We start from the raw sequence: 27,679 nt of genomic DNA, 5'->3' as shown, positions 1-27,679 counted from the left end.
CTTCCATCCACTCTTGAAGTCTCAGCTTACTGGAAATCTTTCATGAAATCCTCTGAAAAGTCTTCTAAAACTATACACAGCCGAAGTTCAGATAGGCTCACTTCCTCTCTGCTCTTCCTACACAGCACCCCCTAGTAATTTGACAGGGTGTGAACTGTATTTGAATTGTCCATTTACTTGTCCAGATAGTCCAAGTCCTTGGGAACAGGGACAACGTTTTTGTACATTGTTACATTCTCAGGTCATGATGACTCTTGGCACATAAAATGAACAGATGAATATCTTCATAATATTGCCTCTGCTAGAGAGAGACAGGGAGACACTAGGAAGAAAATACAAAGGATAGATTGGAGGAGTCTGGCCAGTGTGCTGAACTTCAAAACAAGTCCCACCGCTTCCATACAGACCTTGGCAGCCTACTGTATTGGTGCCCAGACATGGGCCAGTAGCATACCATCAGCCCAAGCGCACCAGGTAAAATGGTAAACTGGCCAGTGTTCATCACCAGCCTTTTCTACTTCCTTCCTTCCAGGACCGTGCCCCTCAAAAGATCACTAACCTCATTTGACTGCTCTGGTTCCAGTGTTCAGAAACTTCTTCAGTCCTTCTTTTCACTTCTGTAACCAAAACTCTAGTCAGGTCAGTCCCAGTTGAGTATTGGTTTTATTAAAGTAATTTGCACTGAGTTGTGACTATCAATTTAAGTTTTCAGGTCATATTTCCTCCTCAAATTATTATTATTATTATTATTATTATGTGCCGTCATGTCAATTCCAACTCCTAGTGACCTTATGCACAACAGAACGAAACACAACATCAGTATTTTCTTCATTTATTATGAGGTTCATTTGTGAGGATTTTTGTTTTCTTTATGGTGAGCTGTAATTTGTATTGAACGCTATTAGAGTCTTTGATCTTCATCTGTACATGCTTCAGAGCCCTCTTCACTTTCAGTAAGCAAGGTTGTGTCGTCAGCATAGCGTACGTTGTTAATAAGTCTTCCTTCAGTCCTGATACCGCCTTCTTCATATAGTACTGCTTCTCAGGTTATTTTACTTAGCATACAAATTGAATACGTATGGTGAAAAGATACAAGCCTGCTGCAAATCTTTTTTTATTTCCAACCTTTCAGCATCCCCTTGTCCCGTTTGAACAACTGCCTCTTGAAGTATATACCGATTCTTCATGAGTACAATCAAGTGTTCTGGAATTCCTATTCTTTGAAATGGATACATAATTTGTTATGACCCACAAAGCCAAATGCCTTTGCATACTCAATAAAACACAGGTAAATCTACATTTGTCTGATATTCACCGTTTCCAGCCAAGATCCATCTGACATCAGCAATGATGGCCCTCATTCCATGTCCTTTGCTGAATTCAGCTTGGATTTCTGCCACTTCTCTGTTGATGTCCTGCCTGCTGCAATCACTTTTGAATTTTTTTTTTTTCAGCAAATTTTAACTTGTATGTGATACTAATGATATTTTTAAACAATTTCCACATTCTGGTGAATTACCTTTCTTTGGGATGAGCAAAAATATGGATCTCTTCAAGATGGTTGTCCAGGTCTTCCAAATTTCTTGGCATGCATGAGTGAGTGAGTGAGTGCTCCCAGTGTCTCATCCATTTGATGGGATATCTCAACTGGAATTCTTTCCATTCCCGAAGCCTTGTTCTTCACCACTGCCTTCAGTGCAGCTTGGACTTCTTCCTTCAATACCATCGGTTCTTGATCATATGCTGTCTCCTGAAATGGTTGACCATCATCAACCAATTCTTTTTAGTACAGTGACTCTGTATTCCTTCCATCTTCTTGATGCTGCTTCCCGCATAGTTCAATATTGTTAGTTGAGGCTTCAATTTCTTCTTCAGTTCTTTCTGCTTGAGAATGTCGAAAGTGTTCTTCTCTGCGGCACTTTTGCACATTTCATAATAAGACTTTACTTTATCTTCTAGAGCCGCCCTTTGTACTCTTTTGTTCTGCTCTTTTATTTCATCATTTCTTACATTTGGTTTAGCTAATCTACATTCGCACACATACAAATGTACATAAGCAAATCATTGACAATGTGCTTCAAACTGTCAGAGAAATGTGGGGAAAATTATGTAGACTTATTATTTTCAAATTGGTACTCATAAACAAAATATCTTCAATATTAACATCATAAGTCACAACATTAGATAAATCTCAGCAAAGGATGTGGGAAAGATCAAATCCAATTAAGAATGATAAAAACATGACTAACTCTGTAAAATGATTTCTCAGAAAATACAGTTCACATCTGTTTATTTAAAACTCCACAGGAATAATTTTGTCCAGCTTTCTAAAAGTAACAGTTTGAGATTTAAAGGTAAAACTGAGCCATTTCTGGCCAAAAGGGGATTTAAAAAAAAAAAAGAAAAAAAAAGTAGCAGGAAAATTTGCTCCTCGCTGATAGCATTGATTTCAAGCAGTTGTCCCCAATCTCTTAAATGTGTCTATCTGGGAAGAAGTCACAGGAGGCTGACTCCCACATTTAACTTTAATGAAGATCCTAAATTGAATGAAACTTTTAATGCATCTAACTAATTTGCAGTACTCAATGCATCGATTCTAATGGTGAAATGGGAGAAATTAGGTCAACCCCACTATGATGATGAACACCTACAACTTAGGCCCAGTTTTAAGCATTGTCCACTTGTTGCTTCTTGAGTACCTTGAGATGGGCCCATTATTATCCCCATTTTTCAGCTGAGCAATCAAGGCACAGACTGATTAACGTAGCTTGCTAAGGAAGACGCAAGGCATGATTTGGACCCTCACAGCTCAACACAGGTGCTTATGGATTTTACTATTTATTCCAAACCAGCACTAAAAATGTACATGCCAACAAAGGAGTCCTGGCATGGCGCTGTGGGCTAATGCGCCAGACTGCGAACTCGTTTGAACTGCAAGGTCGGTGGTTCAAGCTCACCAGCTGCTCCTTGGAAACCATAGACAAGGTCTCTATGGGTCGGAATCGACTCGACGACATTTAACAACAACAACAACAACAGTTAGGACTTGTTCTTCCTTTTTCTTTCTCTGCTAAAGACACGATATATTAGTTATCTATTGCTGCATTAATATAATAGCAGGGTTATATTAAAGTGTAGAAATTATCAAAGAATATAATTAATAGCACACACAAGTAAATTTTGCTGAAGATACTTTAAAAATGGTTCCAGCAGTACATTGACAGGAAGCTGTCAGAAATTCAAACCAGATTCAAACAGGGTATGGAATAAAGTATATCATTGCTGATGTCAAATGAATCTTGGCTGAAAGCAGAGAATACTAAAAAGACGTTCATTGTATTAACTATGCATTTAACTGTGTAGATCATAACACATCACAAACAACATGGCTGTGATGGTTAGGGCTGTGTGTCACCTTGACTGGGTTCTCAGTGGTTTGCCATTTGAACTGTAGTTCTCCTTTGTGATGAGATCTAATATAATGTCAACCAACTCTATGATGAGGTCTGCTTTGAGCAGTCAATCAACTGAAGGGACGCGCCCTCGGGAGTGGCTTGCTTCCAGTATATTGGACAATTAGGCAAGACTTGCTTGCTCTCTGCTGAGTCTGGATTTTGCATCTGGCGCATCCTCCAACCTCTTGTTCTTTGGACTTGAGCCAGCAGTGGCCTGCTCTATTACCTGCCAACTTATCTGCTGGGCCTGCTGTCTGCCTGCCATCTGGCCTGCCAATCTTGGTTCATCAATCCTGCAGTTATGTGCATTAGAAACCTCCAGTCTGACATCTGACTGATGGACTTGGGACATTCCCACCTCTACATCCCAGTGAGTCATTTCCTTGATAAAAACCTCTCTTTATATATACATCTATAAGTTTTGCTGCTTTTACTTCTCTAGAGAGCCCAACCTAAGACAATTGTGAAGAATGAGAATTCCAGAACACTTCATTATAATCATGTGGAACCTCTATATAAACCAAAAGACAGTTTTTTGAACAGTACAAGGGGATACTACATGGTTTAAAATCAGAAAAGATGTATATCCTTTCACCATACTTATCTAATCTGTATGCTGAACCAAATAATCCAAGAAGCTGAACCATATGAAGAAGAATGCAGCACCAAGATTGGAAGAAAACTCATTAAGAACCAGTGATATGCAGATGACACAACCTTGCTTGCTGAAAGTGAAGAGGACTTGAGGCACTTTAGTAATGAAGATCAAAGACTACAACTGTCTTAGTTATCCAATGCGGCTATAACAGAAATACCACAAGTGGATGGTTCTAACAAACAGAAATTTACTCTCTCCCAGTTTAGGAAGCTTGAGCTCCAAATTCAGAGTGCTGGTTTGTGGGGAAGGCTTCCTCTTTGCCAGCTCTAGAGAAAGGTCCTTGTTTCCTTTCAGCATCTGTAGATGTAGATGTAGATTCCTTGGAGATCTCCACGTGTCTTGGCATCAATCTTCCCTGGGATCTAGCAGCTTCACAGTTCAGGGACCTGAGGTGCAAAGGACACGCTCCACTCCTGACTCTTCTAACTTGGTGGCAGTAAGTCCCACTGAGCTCTACTTACTTCTCGCTCCTTTTATACTTCAAAAGAAATTGACTCAAGATACAACCTAATCCAGCAGATTGCATGCTAAACCACTGAGAAACCTAGTCAAGCCAAGTGGACACAAAGCCTTAACTATCACAACAGCCTTCAATTTGGATTACACCTCAACATAAAGATAACAAAAAAAAAATCCTCATAACTGGACCAATAAGTAACATCATGGTAAATGGAGGAAAAACTTGAAGTTGTCGAAGATTTCATTTGACTTGGCTAGTCAGCACCATGGAAGCATCAGTCAAGAAATCAAAAGACATACTATGTTGGACAAATGTGCTGCACAAGACCTCTTTCAAGTGATCAAGAGCAAAGATGCCATTGTGAAGACTAAGGGACGCCTTAGTGTTTTCAACTGCTTCATATGGAAGGTGGATAATGTGTAAGGAAGACTGAAGAAGTATTGTTGCCTTTGAATTATGGTGCTGGATAAAAATATTAATTATGCCATGGACTGTCAGAAGAATGAAGAAACCTATCTTGGAAGAAGTACAACCAGAATGCTCCTTAGAAGCTCGAATGGCAAGATTGCATCGCATGTACTTTGGACCTAATATCCGGAAGAACAAGTCCCTGGAGAATTACATCATACAATGGAAAAGCAGACGGTCAGAGAAAAATAGGAAGACCCTCAATGAGATAGATTGTCACAGCGACTAAAACAGGATCCAACCCTAACAAGAATTGTGAAAATGGTGCAGGAATGGGCAGTGTTTTGTTCTGTTGTACATGTTGTCACAGTAAGTCAGAACTGACTCAATGGCACCAAACAACAGCATTGCTCCATAGCATAAAACTTACTAACTTTAAACAAAAGTGTTTTTGTCTCATCGTTTCTGTGGATGATGACTCTGGATACGACTTAGCTGCAACCTCTGTCTTGGGGTCTCTCACAAGACTGAAAGCAAAGTGTAAGCTGGGGTGGCAGTCTTAGCTGAAGGCTTATTGTTGTTGTTGCTGTGTGCCGTGGAGTCAGTTCCGACTCATAGTGACCCTGAACAGGGTTTCCAAGGCTGTAAATCTTTACGGGAGCAGAAAGCCTCATCTTTCTCCCGCGGAACAGATGGTAGTTTTGAACTGCTGACCTTAAGGTTCACAGCCCGATTCGTAACCACTATGCTACCAGAGCTCCTTAGCTGAAGGCTCAAGTTGACACAAATCTGTTTCCAAGCTCACTCGTGTGGTTGCTGTCAATATTCCATTGCCAAGGGCTGTTGGATTGAAAGCCTCAGTTCCTCACTGACTAGTGGCTGAGTGTCCCGCTCAGCTCCTTGCCTGGTAGCCATCTTCATCAAGGCAAATACATAAGAGGAGCCAGAGATAAAATGCCAACAATAAGAAAATGCAAGCTAAATGGAAGTCAGTCTTTAAGGAGCTCTTGTAGTGTAGTGGTTATGAATTGGGCTGTGAGTCGCAAGGTCAGCAGTTCAAAACTACCAGCTGTTCCACAGGAGAAAGATGAGGCTTTCTGCTCCCGTGAAGATTTCCAGCCTCGGAAACCCTGTACAGGGTCACTATGAGTCGGTTCCAACTCCATGGCACATAACAACAACAACAACCAGGGAAACAACATTCTATCACTTTTGCCATATTTTATTTGTTAGAAGCGATTTTCTGGGTCTGGCCCACATTCAAAAGGAGTGGGTTACAAAAGGGCATGAGTACCAGGAGATGGTGATCATTGGAGGCCATTGTTGAAGGCTGCCTACAGCCTACTATTAAAAATGTGATCATAATGCTGGTAACAATGTAAAGTGGTATCCTATCAACAGGAGTAATACATCCTTTTAGACTCAACAGATAGCTATGGTTCAGTCTCCCTAAAGAACTTCACACCTAGCACAGAACGAATTATTCATAGGATATTTCTGCAAACAAGGCCCTCTCCCGCTCATTAGCTCCCTGACCCCAGAAAGGGTAGTGTATGCTGATGTACTCAAGAAACACAAGTCTTATTCCATTGAAGTAAAATCCAAGATATATTGAAGCCAGAATGAACATTGGAAGACTGGGAAACCTCAAGCTGAATGAAGCTCATGGATCTCAGTGAGAAAATAGAAATCATGAGTAAGCATAGTGCTGAAAGGGGAAAATGAAATCACGATATTTGGGTTGGTTTATGGTGGTGTTGTTATGTGCCGTGGAGTCAGTTCCTACTCATAGCGACCCTGTACAGGGTTTCCGTGGCTGTAAATCTTTACAGAAGAAGAAAGCCTCATCTATCTCCCACGGAACAGCTGGTAGTTTCGAACTGCTGACCATGAGATCAGTAGCCACTACGCTACCAGAGTATGAAGTAAAAAGTAAGAAGTATACTTTTTAACAATATTGGTTCAAATACACAGTGTGGTTAAAAGACATACTTGCAAGATATAGGGTCAAAAGGGGGCTTCGTGTTGATTACAAAGCTATGACAAGATGGATACCTTTAGGAATAAGTTGTTAACAATTAGCTAGTTCAGAAGGGTAGCTTTCTAGAGGAGAAGGGGAACAAAGAGTTTCCCTGAAGTATCACTTTGCTCAAAGTGTCAAGAAGCCAGGTGAACTGAGATCAAAAGTTTACATGAGGTATTCACATTCCTTAGCCTAACCACTAACACAATCCTAAAGGTGGGTCTCCTAGGCAACAAAAATAGAATCTGGGGGAAAGGTTACATGGAGTTAAAAGTTACATCTGAGCTCTCTGAGTTTAGTTCAGTCATTTTTCAACTAAGTCAGAAGCCTCCATATTGATTTCATATTAAGGAACCCTGATGGTGCTGTGGAGCCAGGTGGCATTGTGGCTTAGGTGCCATACTACTAACCACAAGATTGGCAGTTCGAACCCACCAGCCGTGGGAAAAGATGAGGCTGTAATGCTCCCCTAAAGATTTATATATAGCCTTGGAAACCCTATATAGGGTTGCTATGTGTTGGAATCAATTCAACGAAAGCGGTTTTTGGTTTTGTGGCTCTGTGGGTTAATGAGCCAGACTGCAAAGCCATTTGAATTTCAAGGTCGGCAGTTCAAGCTCCGCAGCTGCTCCTTGAAAACCCCGTACAGGGTCGCCATGGGTTGGAACCGACTCGACGGCACTTAAGAACAATAACGAAGGGCACAGTGTGGTGTTGTGCGTTAGTACACTAGACTGAAAAGTCAGTTTGAACTGCAGGGTCAACGGTTCAAGCTCACCAGCTGCTCCTTGGAAACCCTATACAGGATGGCTATGGGCCGGGACCAACTCAATGGCACTTAACAACAACAACAATGGCACGGAGGGTTAAGCATCGGGCTGCTAACCACAAGATAGGCGGTTCAGACCCACCAGCCCCTCCACAGGATACAGATGAGGCTGTCTGCTCCCTTAAAGACTTACAGTCTCTGAAACCCAAAGAGCAGTTCTCCTCTGTCCTGAGGGGCACTATGAGTCCTTATCAACTTGATGGCAGTAGGCTCAGGTTTGAGTTTCAAAAGCATTAGACATAAAATACTAGTTTCTGTTACAACTACACAATTCTAATTTCTTAAATATAAAACTAGCTGTGCAGAGTAAAAGGATGAATGAGAAATTATACAGGTAACATACATCTCAAATTGATTTGATACTTACATGTAATTCTCCAGATTGGCTACTGAGCCAAGTCAATACTCCATTCTTACACATGATATATAAACCAGCCAGATACAGGACTTTTGTCAGTAAGAAAGGGAATTTCTGGAGAATATGTCCTTTGTTTGTTTGTCCTTCTGATTCTAAACAGCACTGGATGCAGCAGGCATCATTTGTATATCATGCTTTCTAGTTTGAAGTTTAGCTTTTGGTCATTTGTTTTGGTAAACAGCAGTCTTTCATGTGAGTGACTACAACCCTAAAGTGTATTTGGAGGTGATCTCAAGAAGTGCAAGTGAGAGCATGCAGTGAGAACAAGGAGGAAGGAAGCGCTATTAGGTGGTTAGCATCAAAGGCAACGGGGGTTCAGTCCTGCTCGGGACCCTCTGCTGAACTGTGTAGAATGCTTTTCAGACTTGTCCCACAAAGTAGTAGCAGGACATCTTCCATCCTTTCATGTTTGAGGGCTGCCTCTAGGAGTGTTCTAGGATGCTTTGCATGTTGGGTGAGCATGTTAGCAATGTGCCAGAGAAACGTGTTAGGCAGAAAAGCAGGGAGATTCAGGGACTTGAGGTGAGTAGCTGGCAGGATGCTTGGGAATTGCCCACTGAAGCTGCAGGTAAGCTCAGGGTGTCTGCTTTACACCGGTTTAACACATACAGGTTGATAATGCTTTCTTTATCAACACAGTCTGTTTCTAATCAATGAATTGATCATTTTAGGCAAAGTGTTCCTGTCTATGATTTATTGGATGGTGTTCAAGGTGGTAAGAAGGCAGAGTGGAGGGTCAGAAGCATGCTTCTGGGACTTAAGATTGGTACCCCATCCTGGTATTGACTTTGATTTCCTCTCTCATCACCTCCTATTTCTCTCGAGTCATAGAATCTTAAAGTAGCAGAAATCTTGGAGGTGTTCAGCCTAGCCCTTTTACATCTCCTAGGAGGAGCCTGAGACCCACAGAGATGAAGTAATGGGACCAAGTTTTCAGAGCCAGTGGCAAAGCCAAGACCCACGGCTCTGGCATCTTCTCATTGCTCTCTCCGCCACAGCTCTGCTGTCTCCTCTTTGTTTAAATGGTCCTTCAGGATTGATATCCACCTAGAGCCTGAGATTGATCTACACTCGCTGAAGCAGATATGTGCAATTGATATATTAGAAACGGATGTGTCCAATGAGTCTAACCAACATCTTTTTTACTTTGACTTTATCTTTTCAGCAGTTTGTACACTTTCATTTTGGAAAATTAATAAGGCCTCCTGATGGTATAAGCTTTTTTTCATTGTTTCTAAGAGCTTGCACTTTCATTTATCATTTTATTCAAGAAGCATTAGAGATTTTTGTTTTGTTCTGCCCTGTTTTTAATTGCCAACAGACTTCTGCAGCTACTATCTATTACAAATAAACCAATCAAAACCCAAACTCACAGCTATCAAGTCGATTCCGACTCATAGAGACCCTGTATAGGGTTTTCCCGAGCAGACAGCCTCATCATTCTCCAGTGAAATGGCTGGTAGGTTTGAACTGCCTAGCTTACAATCAGCAGTCTGGTGCTTACCCTACTGTGCTACCAGGGCTCCACTGCAAATCAGTACCTAATTATTAGTGGATGATTTGTGCTTCCCCCTTTGGGTACATGAAACTGACACGCATGCAAATGCTGCCCAGCTATGGGAAATGGACACAGGAAATGGACACAGTAGAGGCCTGATGTTTGGTAATTTACAGTAACAAAAAGTGAAATGAGCAGCCCAGCTAGAGGCTTTTGTATTACATTAATTCCCCACCTCAGATGGACTCCCAGCCCCTTTTCTTGTTTTCCCTCCCCACATGGAACCTGGGGCTTGATGGGCACCTGGACTTTTTTCATTTCAATTTCACTTTGGATGTTTTAAAACAGTAGGTTGCTGATTAGCTCCAAGACCTTTAGGTTAACGGCAGGCTTAAGTCTGCAGGTCACATGCCAATAAGGGAAGGCTTTTGTCAAGTTGGCTCCTATTGAGATATCTTGGCTGACCTGCAGCCTCCACTGTGAGTCCCCATTAAAGTACAGGCCACAGGCCAGAGGCTCCTCAGCTTCCAATGACTCCACCATTCAAGTGAAATTAATACCCCATGCCAGTCTCATCTGCGAACTATTCTTTAGCGCTGCACCAAAGGAGGACCTGTCCTACCTCCAGTGGTCAAAGGATTTGAGTGCATTCAAGAAGCTCAGCATCAGCAGAGGCCTCTTTGTACCCCAGAGTCAATACAGGATTCTAGGTGTTCTCAGCGAAGTGCTTTCTCTACCTCTATAGGTTGAACTAAGGAGCTCTGGTAGCGTAGTGGTTATGAATCAGGCTGCTAACCTCAAGGTCAGTAGTTCGAAACTACCGAGGGAAAAAGATGAGACTTTCTGCTCCCATTAAGATTTACAGCCTTGGAAACCCTGTACAGGGTTGCTATAAGTCAGAACCGACTTCACGGCACAGAACCACCATCAGCAGCACAGTCTGTACTGGACTTCTAAGACTGCCACTATTTTGTGACCCAGCATCACACACTCCTTACACATTTTACCCACTGGTCACCTCAGAAGTCACCCACCATCAGCAGGACATCGGAGACTTTTTTGGGATGGCTAAGAACCTGCACAGACTCAATACAGGCCCTTCCACTCACGCTAATGAGATTCTGCATTTCAGAAATGGTGACGAAGGGTGAGAATTTGGCCCAAATATTTTCCTATTCTGACCTCTTCTTACTTTCCAATCGACTTGGAAATCATAAGTCAGTCAACCCGGAACAGGAAGAGTATACTCTTCAGCTCTTCTAGGCGCCTCCTCCCATCAAGCTCCTCATTCAGGAGACACGAGAAACAAAGTAGAAGGACACAATCTTTGTCACCACTACCAAACCTAACCACCATCCCAAGGCCTTTCACACAGTCCCAGTTTAAAGAGTGGGACTGGACGGTTTTTAGAACTTGTTTCAAGGCCGTCATCGTTACGGTGGACAGCCAGCCACAGCTTTCTCCCACCGAGCAGATGGTGGGTTTGGATTACCCGCTTTTCAGTTAGCAGCCCCATGCTTCACCCACTGGGCCACCAGGGCTCCTGCCTACAAGAAAGAGAAGCGCTAATTGTTGATGTTCTTTCCCGTTTTCGCAGCCGTGACAAGGCTGTTGTTTCTAACTTGTCAGCTCCATTGCCCACGCTGTCTCCCTGAGCTTTTACATCAGCTGTTGTCATCTGGTAGGAACCATGTTCTCTGAGTAATTCTCCTGCTTCACCTCCCAGACAGGGAGGTTGCCCCAGGGGGTCAGTGAGCCAGAAAAGCACAGAATTGGGAGTCAAGAGGGATGAGAGGGAACTCCCAGCTCAACCACTCTTTTGTTGCAGGATTCTGGAAAAGGTAGAGTGAGTTCAGGTTTCCACTCCTTGTAATGAAGATACCTCATTGTGTTGTGTTGGTGCAAGTTTTTTGTTGATGGTGGTGCTGGTAGCGCTTTTGTTTTCTTGTGTTTATGCAACAACATATTTCAGTCCCCCTGACATGTAGGAAGTACTCACTACACCAGTGAGTTCACACTATGTGAATTGGAAATACTGCAATATAAACATACTAATAATGTCTAAATGCCAGCAGTGAACATGAAACACAACAGATCCTACTTTCCATTGATTCCTCTGGGGAAAATTGTCTTGAATTATGCAGGTTTTGAATGACATGATGTCTTCACGAGCTCATTCCTTGCAAACCAATGTGACTGAGTGTCTACAATCTGCCAAACTAGTTTTAGGATTTGCATAAAAGTATCTTATTCAATCTTCCAATTTCCCCATGAGACTAGAATTCTTGGGCTTTTATTTCACTATGAAGAAACTCAGGCTCCAGAAAGTTAATAATTTTCCCAAGTTCATTGGTCATTCAGTTAGGATTCAAATCCAAATCAGCATGGCTCCAAAACTATGAATTTTCTTCCTTTTTTCCCCATCTTTACATTCTCCCTAGTGTGTGTGTGTGTGAGAGAGAGACAGAGAGAGAGAGAGAGCTGCATAGACACATAGACAGAGAACACAAACATCCGGTAAGTGGAGCATCATCCCATCATCCCCCCGAAGCCTGTGACTGTCTTTCCAATACTGACATAACCCGACTGGCTCTTTTCTTCAGGGTTGTTTTTCCAAAACAGCTCTGATGAGGGCTGTTTGCCGAGATAGCCATTGGAAAGCACTACTCAGGAGTTCAGTACCCTTCAGATCACAAAAGGTTCATCAGGACAAGAGTTGACCACCTTCAGGACCAACCGGGTGGTGCCTTGAGTGGTGCATGGGTCTAGTTAGGTGCATGGAAATGATGTCATTTCTAAGAATGAATAGTTTCTCTCCATGTGTAGTCAAGAATTTGGCCTCACTCAAAGAAAGGTCTGGCCTTTGTCTGCCTTCCTGGAACATAACCCTTGGAACTTTCCCAATGATATGAGTGTCTGTTATTCATGAACAGCCCCTCAACCCTATCTGATAGTTTATACTAACAAGTTCACTGCACATTCAATTGTCTTAGAGTTGGGGCTGGCATGTCATATAAGTTAGAGTAGGGACTTTGGGCCAGGGGATAGCATCCCAGCCTCCAGAGGGGAGGAGGCTGGAGACTGAGTTCAACCACTTAGGCAATTATCAGTCAATCATATCTCTATGTAACGAAGCCCCAATAAAAACTCTGGGTGGTAGGCTTGAATGAACTTCCTGGGTAATACTCCTTGCTTTTGAAACTTACTGGTATCAAGAGAGTGACACATTCTGAGTAACATGGAAACTATATGCTTGGAACCCTCACAGACTCTTCCCATGGCTGATGTTAACACATACTTTCCCTGTAATAAAGATAGCCCTGAGTAAAAGAGATTTCAAGGAGCTCTTATAGAGTACTGGGTTATGAGGTGGGCTGCGAACCGCAAGCTCAGCTGGTTCGAATCTATCAGCCACTCACTTGTGATACCACTTCTAATTTGGGGATTTCCAAAAACCACCCTCAGTTTTTGTTTTTGTTTTTTTTTTACAATTCACTAGGAAGACTCGCAGAACTCACTGAAATCTACTATTGGTGGAGAGGTGGTACTTAGGGGTCCTGAAGTCAGTTCTGACTCATAGCGACCCTGTGTAGGGTTTCTGAGGGTGTAAATCTTTACAGGAGCAGAAAGCCTCATCTTTCTCCCACGGAGCTTTCTCATGGCCACCTCAGTTGATCATTAGCAATGTGAGAGTTAGACCTGAGTTTAATCAATTTATTTTTCTCATCCATAAAATGGAGATAGAGAGAGGGCCGTGGTATACCTTCCCAAGAGATATGTATCTTCATATCATTCAATAAAATACAAATGGATTTGAGCTACCAAAGGCTTATCTTCCATGAAACGGAAGCACAACTCAGGCTACTGTGACTAACAGATATCTCCCCCTTTCAACAGCTTCAATAATCATGGCTAATTAAAGTTTTCCCACTTCTCAATTAGGTAAAATGAAATTGTACTGTGCAGGGAATAAAAGTTTCTCATTTGCTGGTTTAGCAAAGCTTTTGATGCATAATTTGGAGATGCATAATTTGACTCAGGTAGGTGGGTGTAAGAGATCATTCTACTTAAAGAAAAATATCTGAGTATTTTGAGGTTACCCTATGACTTCTATTTTGTCTCTTTTTGATTAAAAATTAATTCTTGGTTGATTATAGTCACTTGGGACTTTTCTGTACTTTCTAAACTACATAGTTAGAACCAATCCTCCTTGACTAGCTGACTGGAGGATATGATAGTTGCCTGGGGTCAGCCTAGGGGCTAAGGATGTGGATATACTTTAGTTGGCACATTGCCACATGGGAGTATTTGCCCATGAAAGAGAGTGTATCTAAGTTTTAAGGATATTCAGACAATCTTTGTGTATTGTTGTTGTTAAGTGCCATCGAGTCGATTCCGACCCATAGCGACCCTGTATTGAGTTTCCAAGGAGCAGCTGGTGAGCTTGAACCACCGACCTTGCAGTTCAAACAATTTTGAAGTCTGACGCATTAGCCCACAGCGCCACCCCAGGCCTCCTTTGTGTAGTGGTATGATAACTCGTTCTTTCTTTGGTGGGGATAAACAACTAGCTTCAAGACCCAAGAAACAATATCGTTTGTAAACACCAACAAAACTAATTGTAGGCTAAAGTAAATAAGTTTGTGCTTGGTTGTCCATTTTGAGACTGAACCAAGGATACAATTAATGAAAAATACCATTAAAGAAAACTTGCCAACATTTTCAAAAAATGCCAAGATAGTACTGGAAAAAAATGTGAAGGGGAAACAGCTCTAAGGACTGTCCACATGATGCCCAAATAGTCAAGCAAAGTGGCAAATTCCACCATCTAACCGATCTGTTCAAACCACAGCAAAAACTTTATCCAAAGTCACAAAGACTTAAACCACTTGACTGACTATACTTTTCCACCAGACATGGATATATACTACATGAGATGGCAATGAGACCAATATTGTCCTTCATTCACTTAGTGAAAGCAAAATGGAGAGAAATCTCGACTAGCTCTAAAAGACCAGATGAGCTAAATTCTCCCTTCTTTTCTTCCTTTCGTTGTCTTTTTTTTTCTTTTGTAGCTTTTTTTGTGTGTGTGTCCCTCCATATAAACCATTGATAGTGATTGTAAACTGAATCTGAATTTATGCAATCTAAAGGAGCTCTGGTAGCGTAGTGGTTACGACTCGGGCTGCGAACCTTAAGGTCAGTAGTTCGAAATTACCAGCCGCTCCGCGGGAGAAAGATGAGGCTTTCTACTCCCGTAAAGATTTACACCCTTGGAAACCCTGTACAGGGTCGCTATGGGTCGGAACCGACTCGACGGCACTTAACAACAACAACAACATTGGACTACTGGTGTGGCACTGTACAATCAACACTGGACTGTTAAGCACAAGGTTGGCAGTTCAAACCCACCAGCTGCTCCTCAGAAACCCTATACAGAGTTGCTGTGAGTTGAAACTGACTTGACAGCACTTAACAACAACAACAGCATTGGTTAATTTGTCAATCAATAAACATATGTGGGGTACTTACTATGTGCACAAAAACTTGTACTCCAGTGGCATGGATCCAAAAGAAATCACTAGATCTTTTTCTATATTACTCCCATTCCAAACATACATACTTTGGTTGGGTGAATAAAATATGTATTCATGAAGCAAACACGAAACTGGATGATCCTGCTTAGACATGTGTTAAGATTCTACAGCCAGAACACACAGAGAAAACATCACCCAGGAGATGGAACTTGGGTTGCTCCTTGAGAAAGAAGAAACAGGAAGAAAAAAAGACAGGGTGAATTTCTATACTGGCAGGAGTTTCTTAACTTCAACACTGTTACCATTTTGGACTGGATAATTCTTTTGTTGTGGGAGCTCTCCTGTGTATTGTAGGATGATGAGCAGCATTCCTAGCTTCTACGCACTAGATGCCAGTAGCAACAGCTTCCCATTTCCTCAGCCTCCCTCTGCTTCGTCCCCCACTACCAGTTATAACAACCAAAAACATCTCTAAATATTGCCCAATGTCTCTGTTGTTGTTGTTCAGTGCCATTGAGTCAGTTCCGACCTATAGTGACCCTGTAGAGAGTTTTTGAGGAGCAGCTAGTGAGCTTGAACCACCGACCTTATGGTTCAAAAATGTCATCCCCATTTGAGAAGCACTGGTATAGACAGAGATGACAGTGGGAATGAACTTGGCTTCCTCATTGGTAGTAAGCAGAATTATTTAGACAAAGTACAAGGAGCTCTGGTAGTGTAGTGGTTACGAATTGGGCTGCGAACCTTAAGGTCAGCAATTGGAAACTACCAGCTGTTCCGCGGGAGAAAGATGAGACTTTCTGTTCCCATAAAGATTTTACAGCCTCTATATAGGAAACCTTGTACAGAGTCTTATAAGTCGGAACTGACTCCACGGCACATAACCACCACCACCACAGGGTTGTTGTTGTTGTTAAGTGCCGTCGAGTAGGTTCCCACCCATAGCGACCCTGAACAGGGTTTCCGAGGCTGTAAATCTCTACAGGAGCAGAAAGCCTCATCTTTCCCCCGCAGAGCGGCTGGTAGTTTCGAACTGCTGACCTTGCGGTTCGTAGCCACTACGCTACTGGTGTTAGTAAAAAGTGAAATGAGACTGATTCCCCAGGATGGACGCATGCGGTACAGAATCTTGGAGACCTAAGTCTGCTATAGGCAGTCACAGTAGCTCTTCTGCAGATGTGCAGCAAAATCAAACTTATTATTTACCTGTAACCTCACAAAGCATAAAGATAAAGAGCCAGCAGGAGGAACTGAATACAGGAGGGTAAGTTAGGAAGTTGGTGTAATAACCAGCTGTCAGTATTGTTGCAGTTGTAGAATAACATCATACACAAAAGAAAGCAAACAGATATTGAAAACCCAGAAGGAAAAAACCCCAAAACAAACAAACAAGTGAAGAGACTGAAGTTTTCTCTTGAACGTAGACTAGCTAAAACACAAGGTAGAAACGAAGTAAAAGATTTGAACAGAAAATTTCAAAGGACAGCTTAAGAAAACAAAGTAAAGTATTATAACAAAATGTGCAAAGATCTGGAGTCAGAAAGCCAAAAGATAAGAAGAAGCTCAGCACTTCTCAAACTGACAGAATTGAAGAAGAAAAAAAATTCAAGCCACAATTTACAATATTAAAGTGTTCTAGGGCAAAAGATTGAATGATGTAGGAAGCATCAAAAGAAGATGGAAGGAACACGGAGCCTCTGTGCCAAAAAGAATTGGTTGATGTTCAACCATTTTAGGAGGTACCACTGATAAAGAGGAGTACTGGTGTGGTGCTGTGCCAGACTGCAAAGCCGTTTGAACTGCAAGGTCGGTGGTTCAAGCTCACCAGCTGTGCCTTGGAAACCCTATACAGGGTCACTATGAGTCGGGATCAACTTGACGGCACTTAACAACAACAACAACTTATAAAGAACCAGTAGCATGGTAGACGCCTGTTGACCTGGAGATGAGAGAGAGAAGAGGAAGGGCTGGTTGGTTCAAAGTGTGGTGAGACCTGGGGACACCTGAGCTCATGGACAAGGACATACTAGAGCTGAGAAAGAAGCATCCAGCAGATATGAAGAGTGGAGAGATGCACAAGAACACCCAAACTTGCAGACAGTACCCATTTGACCTAGCCTCTGTGGCTTGATAATCAGTATTCGACTAGAGGAAAATATATATACTTTTTTGATAAAGGAAATGAGGGTAAATTGCTACAATTTGATGAACTTGACGTATACTCATGGAGGTAGTAGCTCAAAATACCAACTGAGAGGGAAGGAGTCATCACATCAAGTATCAATGCTATCCCCTCTGTATACAGGGTAGATAGAGACAGGCAACTTAGACATTGGCTACCTAAAATGAGGGGGGGAGGGGGGATAAAGGCACGAATTGATTGGCTTACAAGGTTTCAAGAGGGAGTTTAGTTTAAGAATGTGTGTGGGAAGATTGAGTCCCCACCGAATAGTTTTCATCTTGTCTAGATGGGTCTGGTAAAAAGAGATGGGGATAAGATTCTCATGATTCAATAGTAAGTAATTGTTATCATGACTAATTGTGAGTGTCACAACTGTAAAGGTAGATATTTTGTAACAAAAATGGGGAGTAGTTAATCTTAGAGTTCAGAAACAGAGGACCCTAGGACCATCAAGGGAGAAGAGCACAAGTGGAATGCAGGACCTTATCCAGAGAAGCGGCGACACCAGAGATGGAGACTGAGATGGTGACATGGAGAGAGGGAGCAGCTGACGACTCTAGATTCATGGGAAGAGAGGGAATGAGCTGGCAGCCAGGTGGCAGACTTGCAGAATGTGTCCTTCGGTGGCTTAAATTATTATATATTCCTGAATGTTTTAAAAAAGAGGGAGAGAGAGCTAAAATGAATATAGAGAAATACTGTTATCTGATGGCACACGGAGGGGATTATAACCATTGTAATGAAACAAAGTATATGATTTGTTGAATGTATAACTGATGATCTGCCCCATAAACTTTCACTCGATTCACAATAAAAACTTAAAAACAAAACAAAACAAAACAATGGCATGAAGGAAGAAGGCATTAATGAAATTAAAAGGTCCAAGTAATTGACAGAATATCAACTGAAATGTTTCAACATACTGATGCAACACTGGAAGCACTCACTTGTCTGTGCCAACAAATCTGTAGGACATCTGCCTGGCCAACAGACTGGAAGACATCCATATTTGTGCCCATTTCAAGGAAAGCTGACCCAGAAGAATGCAGAAAGCATCTAACCATATTGTTAATATCACAAGTAAAATTTTCCCAGAGATAAATCAAAAGTGGTTGCAGCAATGCCATCGACAGGGAGCCACCAGAAATTCAAGCCAGATTAAGAAGAGGACATGGAACAAGGGTCATCACTACTGACATCAGATGGATCTTGGTTTAAAACAGAGAATACCAGAAAGATGTCTGCTTGTGCTTTATTGACTATGCAAAGGCATTTGACTGTGTGGATCACAACAAACTATGGATAACATTGTGAAGAATGTGAATTTCAGAACATTTCATTGCGCCAAGAGGTACTCCATTGAACAGAACAAGGGAACACTACATGATTTAAAATCAGGAAGAACTTGACCTATACTAATGGATGTAGTAGCTCAACATACCAACTGAGAGGGAAGGAGTCTTCACATCAAATATCAATGCTATTCTCTCTGGATACAGGGTAGATAGGAATGGGCAGCTTAAGACATTGGCTACATAAAGGCACAAAGTTGACTGGCTAACAAGTTTTCAAATGAGAGTTTAGTTTAAGAGTCTGAGGGGGAAGAAAGAGTCCCCACTGAATAGTTTTCATCTTGTCTAGACTGGTCTGGTGAAAAGAGATGGGGAAAAGATTCTTATGATTCAATAGTGAGTAATTGTTATCATGATTAATTGTGAGTGTCACAACTGTAAACGTAGAAGTCTTATAACAACAATGGGGGAGTAGTTAATCTTACAGTCCAGAAACAGAGGATCTTAGGACCATCAAGGGAGAAGAGCACAAGTAGTGCAGGACCCTAGCCAGAGAAGCAGTGACATCAGAGATGAAGGCAGAGATGAACACATGGGAAGAGGGAGCAGCTGAGGACTCTGGCCTCATGGAAAGAGAGGGACTGTGTGCTGGCGGCCAAGAGAGACTTGCAGAATGTGCCTTTGTTTAAATTATTATATATTCCTGAGTGTTTCTGTGTACACCCCAACCCCCACCCCCACCCCCCAAAAAAAACAAACAAACAGAGGGAATGGAAGCAAATACTATTGAATAATAATACACGGAGGAGATTATAAATATTGCAGTGAAATGATGGTGTAAAGCCGATGGTCTCCCATATAGACTATCACTCAGTTCACAATAAAAACTCTAAAAAAAAAAAAGAAAAATCAGATGAGTATGCATTGGAGTTGTATCCTTTCAACATACTTAATCTATATGATGAGTAAATAATGCAAGAACCTGGACTATACGAAGAAGCAAGCAGCATCAGGGTTATAGTCTCATTAACAACCTGTGATATACAGAAGACACATCCTTGCTTGCTGTCACAAAGAGAACTTGAAGCACTTACTGATGAAGATCAAAGACTACAGCCTTCTGTATGGATTACCACTCAATGTAAAGAAAACAAAAATCCTCACAACTGGACCAATAAACAACATCATGATAAACAGAGAAAAGACTGATGTTTTCAAGGATTTCATTTTACTAGAATCAATGCTTATGTAAGGAACAGTCAAGAAATCAAACGACATATTGCATTGAACAGATGTACTGCAAAAGACCTCTTTACAGTGTTTAAGAGCAAAGATATCACTTTGAGGATTAAGGTGTGCCTGACCCAACCCGTGGTATTTTTAATCGCCTCATATGCATGTGAAAGATGGACGATGAATAAGGAAGACCACAGAAGAACTGATACACTTGAATTATGGTGTTAGTGAAAAATATTGAAAGAACCATGGACTGCCAGAAGAATAAACAAATCTGTGTTGAAAGCACAGTCAGAATACTCCTTGGAAGCGAGGATGGTGAGACTTCATGTCACATACTTTGGACATGCTATCAGGAGGGAACTGTCCCTGGGAAAAGACATAATGTTTGATAAAATAAAGCATCATCAGAAGACCTCCAATGACATGGATTGACACAGTGGCTGCAACAGTGGGCTCAAGCATAACAATGATTGTGAGGATGGTGCACAGGACTGGGCAGTGCTCCGTTCTGTTGTGCAGAGATAGGGTCACTATGAGTTGGAGCTGACTTCATGGCACCTAACATATGAAGTGTTGATGATTAGAGGTGGAGTTATATTTTTTTAATGAAGAGAAAAGAATAAACCCAAGGGTATTATAAAGAAAGAAATGTTGAGTCTTTATAACAGATTGAGGACAAGAGATGAAGTCAAGGGTTTCTGGTGAGGAAGACTCCTAATAAAACGGATGGAAAGGAGGGGGCATTTAATGAATTTGTTTTTGCAGATTCTACCTGTAGCCATTTTAGAATTACCATAGGAAAGAAGATGAAAGATGAGGGTTGAGGAATGGATTTGGGAGCTGTGGCAACACAACCCCTGAATTCTCTAGTGCTTAATATGATAAAAATTTCGTTCTTACCTATGTTATACTCCACCATGAGCTGAGTGGCCCTGGGTCATTTAGGCATGTTGCAGAAGGGACCTCAGGGGTGATTTTAAAGGCCATGAAGTGGCACATATAACTTCTGCATGCATTCCATTGTACACGCAATTGAACTGGGCAATCTTGTTTACTAGGGACTGCTAATCATACTGTTGGCAATTCGGACTCACCAGCCACTCTGTGGGAGAAAGAAAAGGCTTTCTGCTCCCATAAAAATTTGCAGCAATGGAGACTCTATCAAGGTCACTATGAGTCAAAACCAACTCAATGGCACTTAACACCACCAGTGTCTCAGGAAGTGGAATTGTGGGAACTTGGACAAACTTCATTATGTTTCATACCCCCCCACACACACATCTGGGAGTAAGAAGAAAGCAATAGGAGCGGATGAGTTCATTGAGATGTGAGGAAAGAGCAAAGGTTGAAGAGGGAAAAATTGTAGGGATTTTTGAAGAAGAGGATCCAGTCAAAGATTCAGAGATGTGGCAAAGAACTTGGAAGAGAATTGTATTGCCTTGGTTAGAGTTAAATGTGGTGAGTGGAGGGAAGGTAAATTCCTATAATGGGGGAAAACATTTGCTTTTGCTAAGACTTTTGCTTTTGTGGATAGTCAAAAGTATCAGGATAATGATCTAAACCCCACTTCAAGATAATCAGTAGCTGATCTTTATGAGTAGTTTGAAACCCAAGCACTAGGCCTGGCTTTTCAAGTCCTCTCGGAACTGGGCTATCCCTTACCACACACACCCAGGTGCCAGCATATTTCAGCCACCATCCATCCTTGCTCTCTCCCATCTTCACAACTTTGCTTTTACAGTTTCTTCTACCCATTCAAGTCCTGGTTTTCCTTAAACCTGAAGTTAAGCACCACAACATCCAGGAATTAAGTCTTTGCTGACTTTCCCTGACAATGTCAACCTTCATCTACTCCATATTCCACCAGCCTTTCGGTCCCTCCTCAACCTTAGTACACGGACCCTCCACCTTGTACCAGTTGTGTGCTCATGTTATTTCCCTCTTGGTAAATTATGGGTTTCTTGAGCACCAAACTAAGGCCAGTGGGATGTACAATCCAAGACTCACCAGGAAACACCATAGTCTATGTCAGGGGATAGCAAACATTTTTGTAAAAGGCCAGATAGTAAATATGTTAGGCTTTGTGGGCCATATAATCTCTATTACAACTACGCAGTGTTGCCATTTTAGTGCAAAAACAGCCATGAACAATAGATAAATGAATGGAACTGGCTATGTTCCAATAAAACTTTATTTACAAAAAAAATGTCATGGGCAGGATTTGACCTGCTAGCTGAAATCCTAGTTTGCTGGTATCCCTGGTCTATGTGAGTGACATTAGCTGGATCCCAGGGTGAATGGGGTCCCCTAGGTTGTAATCTGGGAAATCAAAGGGTGGAAAGAATCATTGCTCATTTTAATCATTCTTGTGTCTTCCATCCCACTTTGCATTAGAACAGATATTACCGTACTTTCCACATAGTAGGTCTTCAATGATTTTGTTTTGTTTTTCTGAATTAAATATGCCCAGAAAGATACTAACTCAGTGAGTCATAAGAATGTTTGGAGAGCTTACTTACTTTTGAAAATTATTTTGTAAGTCTGTACTAAAGTAGCTCAGGAAGGGATCATAAAAAAAGCCCAAGAATCATAAAAAGAAAGTGACAGAGGCAGATGTAAGTTACAAACATCTGAGGATTAGCAGCCAGAGAGAAGAAGCTGACATCAGAGCTGTGGAAAAGCAACAAAAAGGCATCTCAATGCTGAGAGGCCAGATCCAAGGGCCATCACTTAATATGTAATGGATGTCTCACCCCACCCTCTAAATCCATAATGAATTTAATGCTAGTACTTCAATACGGGAAAGATGTTCGTGATTTGGAGGAAAGTCAGAGACCAACTAAAATGATTAAGAGACTGAAAGGATTCATTTATGAGCAGCTATAAAATAAACCAAATCCGTGCTTGGCCTGCTGATGTCCAGCAAGTGATGAGGAAAGTTTTACAAGTTTGTGAATACTATAAATAAATACCAGGAAGGAGAGGAATAACTGATCAGTTGGATTAGACTTAGCTCTTGGTGTGAACATATATCAGGCATTGACAAAGTCCTCTCATTATTGGGTCCTAAAACATTTATGTACCATCTGAATAATATATAACTAAAGAAGAAGCTGTGATTGGTAATGTTCTATTACTACAAGAGAACAGGATTGTCCCAGAACAGTAAATACAAGACAAATAATTGTTTGCTAAGAAAAGAAGTGTTCCAGGAATGCTAGATGTGTTGAAGAATTAAAAACATGTTGAATTAAGTCAACTCTTCGTTGTTGTTGTCCATTGTCTCTTCCCACAGATGTAGTCAATTTGATTCCTGTGTAATCCATCTGGAGACACTCATGTATATAGTTATTGTTTATGTTGTTGACAAAAGGTATTTTGCAATGAATAAATCATTGGTCTTGCAAAATTTTATCATGTGCTCCCCCCCAGAATCTTTTCTATCACCAAGGCCATATTATCCAACTACCGTTCCTTTTTCTTTGTTCCCAACTTTCTCATTCCAATTCTCAATAATTATCAATGCATCTTGATTGCATATCTGACCAATTTCAGACGGAAGAAATTGGTAGAATTCTTCAATTTCATCATCACTGGCTTTAGTGGTTGGTGCATTAATGTGAATAATAGTGGTATTAACCCATCTGTTTTTGTTGCTCTTAAGTGCCATCAAATTGGTTCCGACTCACAGCAACACTGTATAGGGTTTCCAGGGAGCGGCTGATGAATTTGAACTGCAGACCTTGTAGTTCAAACTGACCCTGTGGTCCAGTGAAGTATCCCACAGTGCCACAGCAGGACTCCTGTAGGCATATGTATATTATCCTATCACAGACAGCATTGTACTTCAAGATAGATTATGAAATGTGCCTTTTGACAATAAATACGTCTGTCAGTTTGTTGTCTGTCAGTTGTTGTACAGTAATGGCTTGCTGGTGTGGCGCAGTAGGATGAGCTATGAGTCAGAACCGACTCAATAGAACTTAACACCAACAACATAGATTACTTTGGGTAGTATTGACATTTGCACTATATTAAGACTTCCTATCCATCAGCATGGTATATTCTAACAATTTTGTAGGTCTTTTTTGTTTTCTTGTAGTAATGTTTTGTAGTTTTCTTTGCATAGGTCATGTTTCTCGGGTAAGATTTATTCCTATTTCATATTTTGGGTGGCTTCTGGTGTGGTGCTGTGGGTTAATGCACTGGACTGCAAGGTCAGTTTGAACCACAAGGTCAGTGGTTAAAGCTCACCAGTTGCTCCTCAGAAACCCTATATGTACAGGGTCGCTGTGATTCGGAACCAACTCAATGGCACTTAACAACAATTGTAATTAGTAGTGTTTTCCTAATATCCTTTTCAGAGTTCTTTATCAGTGTAAAGGAATCTGACTGATTTTAGGGAATTGATCTTGTACCCTCCTACTTTGCTGAATCTTTCAATGACTTCCAATAGTTTTCTCACCAAGTCTTTAGGATTTTCTATGTATAGGATCAGATCATCTGCAAATAGAGAGAGTTTTACTTCTTCTTTGCCAATTTGGATGCCTTTAATTTCCCTTTCTTGCCTTGCAGCTCTGGCTAAGACTTTCAACACAATATTGAATAGGAGTGGTGATAAAGGACATCGTTGCCAGGTTCCTGTATGTAAGGGGAATACTTCCAGTTTCTCTCCATTGAGAGTAATGTTGTTGTTGTTAAGTATCATTGAATTGATCCCAACTCACAGCAACCTTGCATAGGCTTTTTGAGGCTATTAATCTTTGAGGGAGCAGAAGGCCTAATCTTTCTACCATGGGCTCGAACTGCCAGCCTTGTGGTTTGCAGTCTAATGCTTATCTTACAAAGCCATTGCGTTCCCCTTGGTTATGTATGTTGTTGTTGTTGTTGAGTGCTGTCGAGTCAGTTCCAACTCACAGCAACCCTGTATAGGGTTTCTGAGGAGCAGCTGGTGGGTTTGAACTGCCTACCTCATGGTTAGCAGTCAAGTGCTTATCCTATAGCACCACACCAGGACTCCTGGTTATGTATACATGCCCTTAATTATGTTGAAGAATTCCCCTTCTATTCCTTGTTTTTTTTTTTAGTGCTTTTATCAGATGTATGTTGGATTTTGCCAAATGCCTTTTTTGTGTCAATCGATATGATCAGTCATGTGGTTCTTTTCCTTTGTTTTCAGCACTTTCTTAAGGAAAGGCTAGGAAATCCTTGACAAAGGGAAATGAGGCCATTCTGCTGCTCAAGCCATTAGGAACCCGGTTTCCCTGCCGGCTTTCATAGTGGTGCTCTCTCCTTTCAGGTCTCCTACGTAAAAGCGATCGACATCTGGATGGCCGTGTGCCTTCTGTTCGTCTTTGCCGCCTTGCTGGAGTATGCAGCTGTCAACTTTGTCTCCAGGCAGCACAAGGAGTTCCTGAGGCTCCGAAGAAGACAGAAGAGGCAGAATAAGGTACAGTCCCCCTCTGGTCAGACAAAGCCACATGAAACTGGAGGCCCTGGTCAACCAGGCCATGTGATCCAGAAAATAGAAAAAAAAAAACATACAAAGAGGAAGACGCTAAGGATGCTGCTGTTTTAATCCTGATTTGTCCTGAAACTCTAGTAGAGTAGTGAATACATGTTGGGCTGCCAACCTCAAGGTCAGCAGTTCAAAACTACCAGCAGTTCTGTGGGAGAAAGATGAGGCTTTCTGCTCCCGTCAAGATTTACAGCCTCGGAAACCCTCCCTATACAGGGTTGCTATGAGTCAGAACTGACTCCACGGCACACCACCAACCACCATCATATCACTGGGAGTCCTGGTGTGGCGCTGGGCTTTAATGAACTGGACTGCAAAGTTGGTTTGAATCGCAAGGTTGGCGGTTCAAGCTCACCAGCTGCTCCTCAGAAACAGGGTCTCTGTGGGTCGGTACCAATTCAACAGCACTTAGCAGCAACAACAACATCACTGAGCCCTGTTGTGATGTTGTAGGGTAAGCACTGGCCTGGTAACTGTAAGGTCGGCAGTTCACATCTACCAACCACTCTTGGAAACCGTAAACAGGGTCACAATGAGTCAACAGCAGGTTACAATAACAACAACTATGTCACAACATGGATAGAGATGTTAAAACTTTACACTTAACAGATGAGAGATCGTTTTCAAAATCTGACCCTCCTGAGAAAAGGCTAATCACACTTGCTGGAAAATCTGTTGTTGTTGTTAGGTGTCATCGAGTCAGTACCGACCCATAGTGACTTATGCACAGCAGAATGAAACACGGCCTGATCCTGGGCCAACTTCACTACTATTGTCACGCTTGAGTCCATCGGTGCTGCCACTTGGCCAATCCATCTTGCTGGGGGTCTTCCTCTGTTTCTCTGACCCTCCACCCTACCAAACATGATCTCCTTCTCCAGCGACTGGTCCTTCCTGACAATATGTCCGAAGTATGAGAGACGAAGTTTGGCCACCTTGGCCTCCAAGGAGCACTCTGGCTGCACTTCTTTACAGAAGGAGATTGCTAGATGTTTCTTCAGAGGCACCACTAGTTTGAACCGTCAACTTTTCGATTAGTGGTGGTAATGGGTGGTGGTGTGCCGTGGAGTCGGTGCCGACTCATAGTGACCCTCCCTGTACAGGGTTTCCAAGGCTGGGATCCTATTGGCCACCCTGGATCTTTCTCTTCCCTGCCTCAGGAACATGTCCTACCACAGCCAAAGACTGAAAAAACACCAATGTTCTCTCGACTGCACATCACCTTTGAATTTGGAGTCTTTCTCAATTTTCTCCTCCCTGGTGGTGCGAACCGTATCTTCAATCTCCTGCAGAGGAGTTCGGCACACAGTGGCCCAAGTTCAAGGTCTCCAGGAACTAGTATTAGATTGTGAGGCTATTTCAACATAAAAACAGTACAGAGTTAAAATGACTCACATCGCACCTGCCCGTTAGTCGGCAGGAGGTTGAAGTCATTCAACAACCCCTCTCAGGTGCTCCAATACAGCCCAGGTTTCCCCAAAGGTCCTTAACCATAAAACGACTTACCTGGTACTCTTTAGACAAAACTCATTCTCAGTTCACTCCCCTGCAAAGTCTGACTCAGGAGGTTTGCCGGTAAAACACAAAGAGTCTGTGTGTTTAACAAGTAGCCCAGGTGAGTCTTCTGATTAAATAAATGTAAGAAACACCATCCTGGCCCAATGATGTTCCCTCTCCTAGGCCAGCAATAGCAAATAATTTGCTTCCCCCTTCTGATAATCTGGAAGGCCTTTCCTGAAATCTGTGTGCTGGATTCTTAGGCTGTATCTGGGCTCTTTGGGAATAAGGTCTGTGATCGATTAGCAGCGTCTAACGTTACTGACAAGGAGTCCTGGTGTGGCGCTGTGGGTCCATGCGCTGGACTCCAAAGTTGGTTTGATCTGCAAGGTCGGCCATTCAAGATCAGCAGCCGCTCCTCAGAAACCCTATGCAGGGTCCCTATGAGTGGGAACTGACTGGAAGGCACTTAACAACAACAACATCACTGACTAGCAGCCATTCCCAAGCCCTTGCCTTCAAGCCCATTTGGACTCACCGTGACCCTATAAGACAAAGAATTGCCCCACAAGGTTTCCAAGGCTGGAAACCTTATGGAAGCAGATTATCATATATTTTCGCCCCAGACTGGCTGGTGCGTTTGAACCACTGAACTTCTGGTTGGT

General features: G+C 42.0%; 1 protein-coding gene across 5 annotated transcripts in view; it reads left to right on the top strand.

Annotated features, from left to right (window-relative positions):
* Positions 1-27,679, top strand: part of GLRA2 (glycine receptor, alpha 2) — a 284,008-nt gene that overhangs the window by 210,551 nt on the left and 45,778 nt on the right. For all 5 annotated transcript variants that reach the window (XM_006835620.1, XM_006835617.1, XM_006835619.1 and 2 more), the window contains one exon: positions 25,299-25,448. In XM_006835620.1, the coding sequence (XP_006835683.1) occupies positions 25,299-25,448 (150 nt within the window). The remainder of the gene's footprint in view (positions 1-25,298; positions 25,449-27,679) is intronic.

The sequence above is a fragment of the Chrysochloris asiatica genome, unplaced genomic scaffold, assembly GCF_000296735.1.
Source record: "Chrysochloris asiatica unplaced genomic scaffold, ChrAsi1.0 scaffold00018, whole genome shotgun sequence".
Classification (NCBI taxonomy): Eukaryota; Metazoa; Chordata; class Mammalia; order Afrosoricida; family Chrysochloridae; genus Chrysochloris; species Chrysochloris asiatica.
The sequence above is the reverse complement of the archived record's forward strand: the minus strand, read 5'-3'. Positions and strand labels throughout refer to the sequence as shown.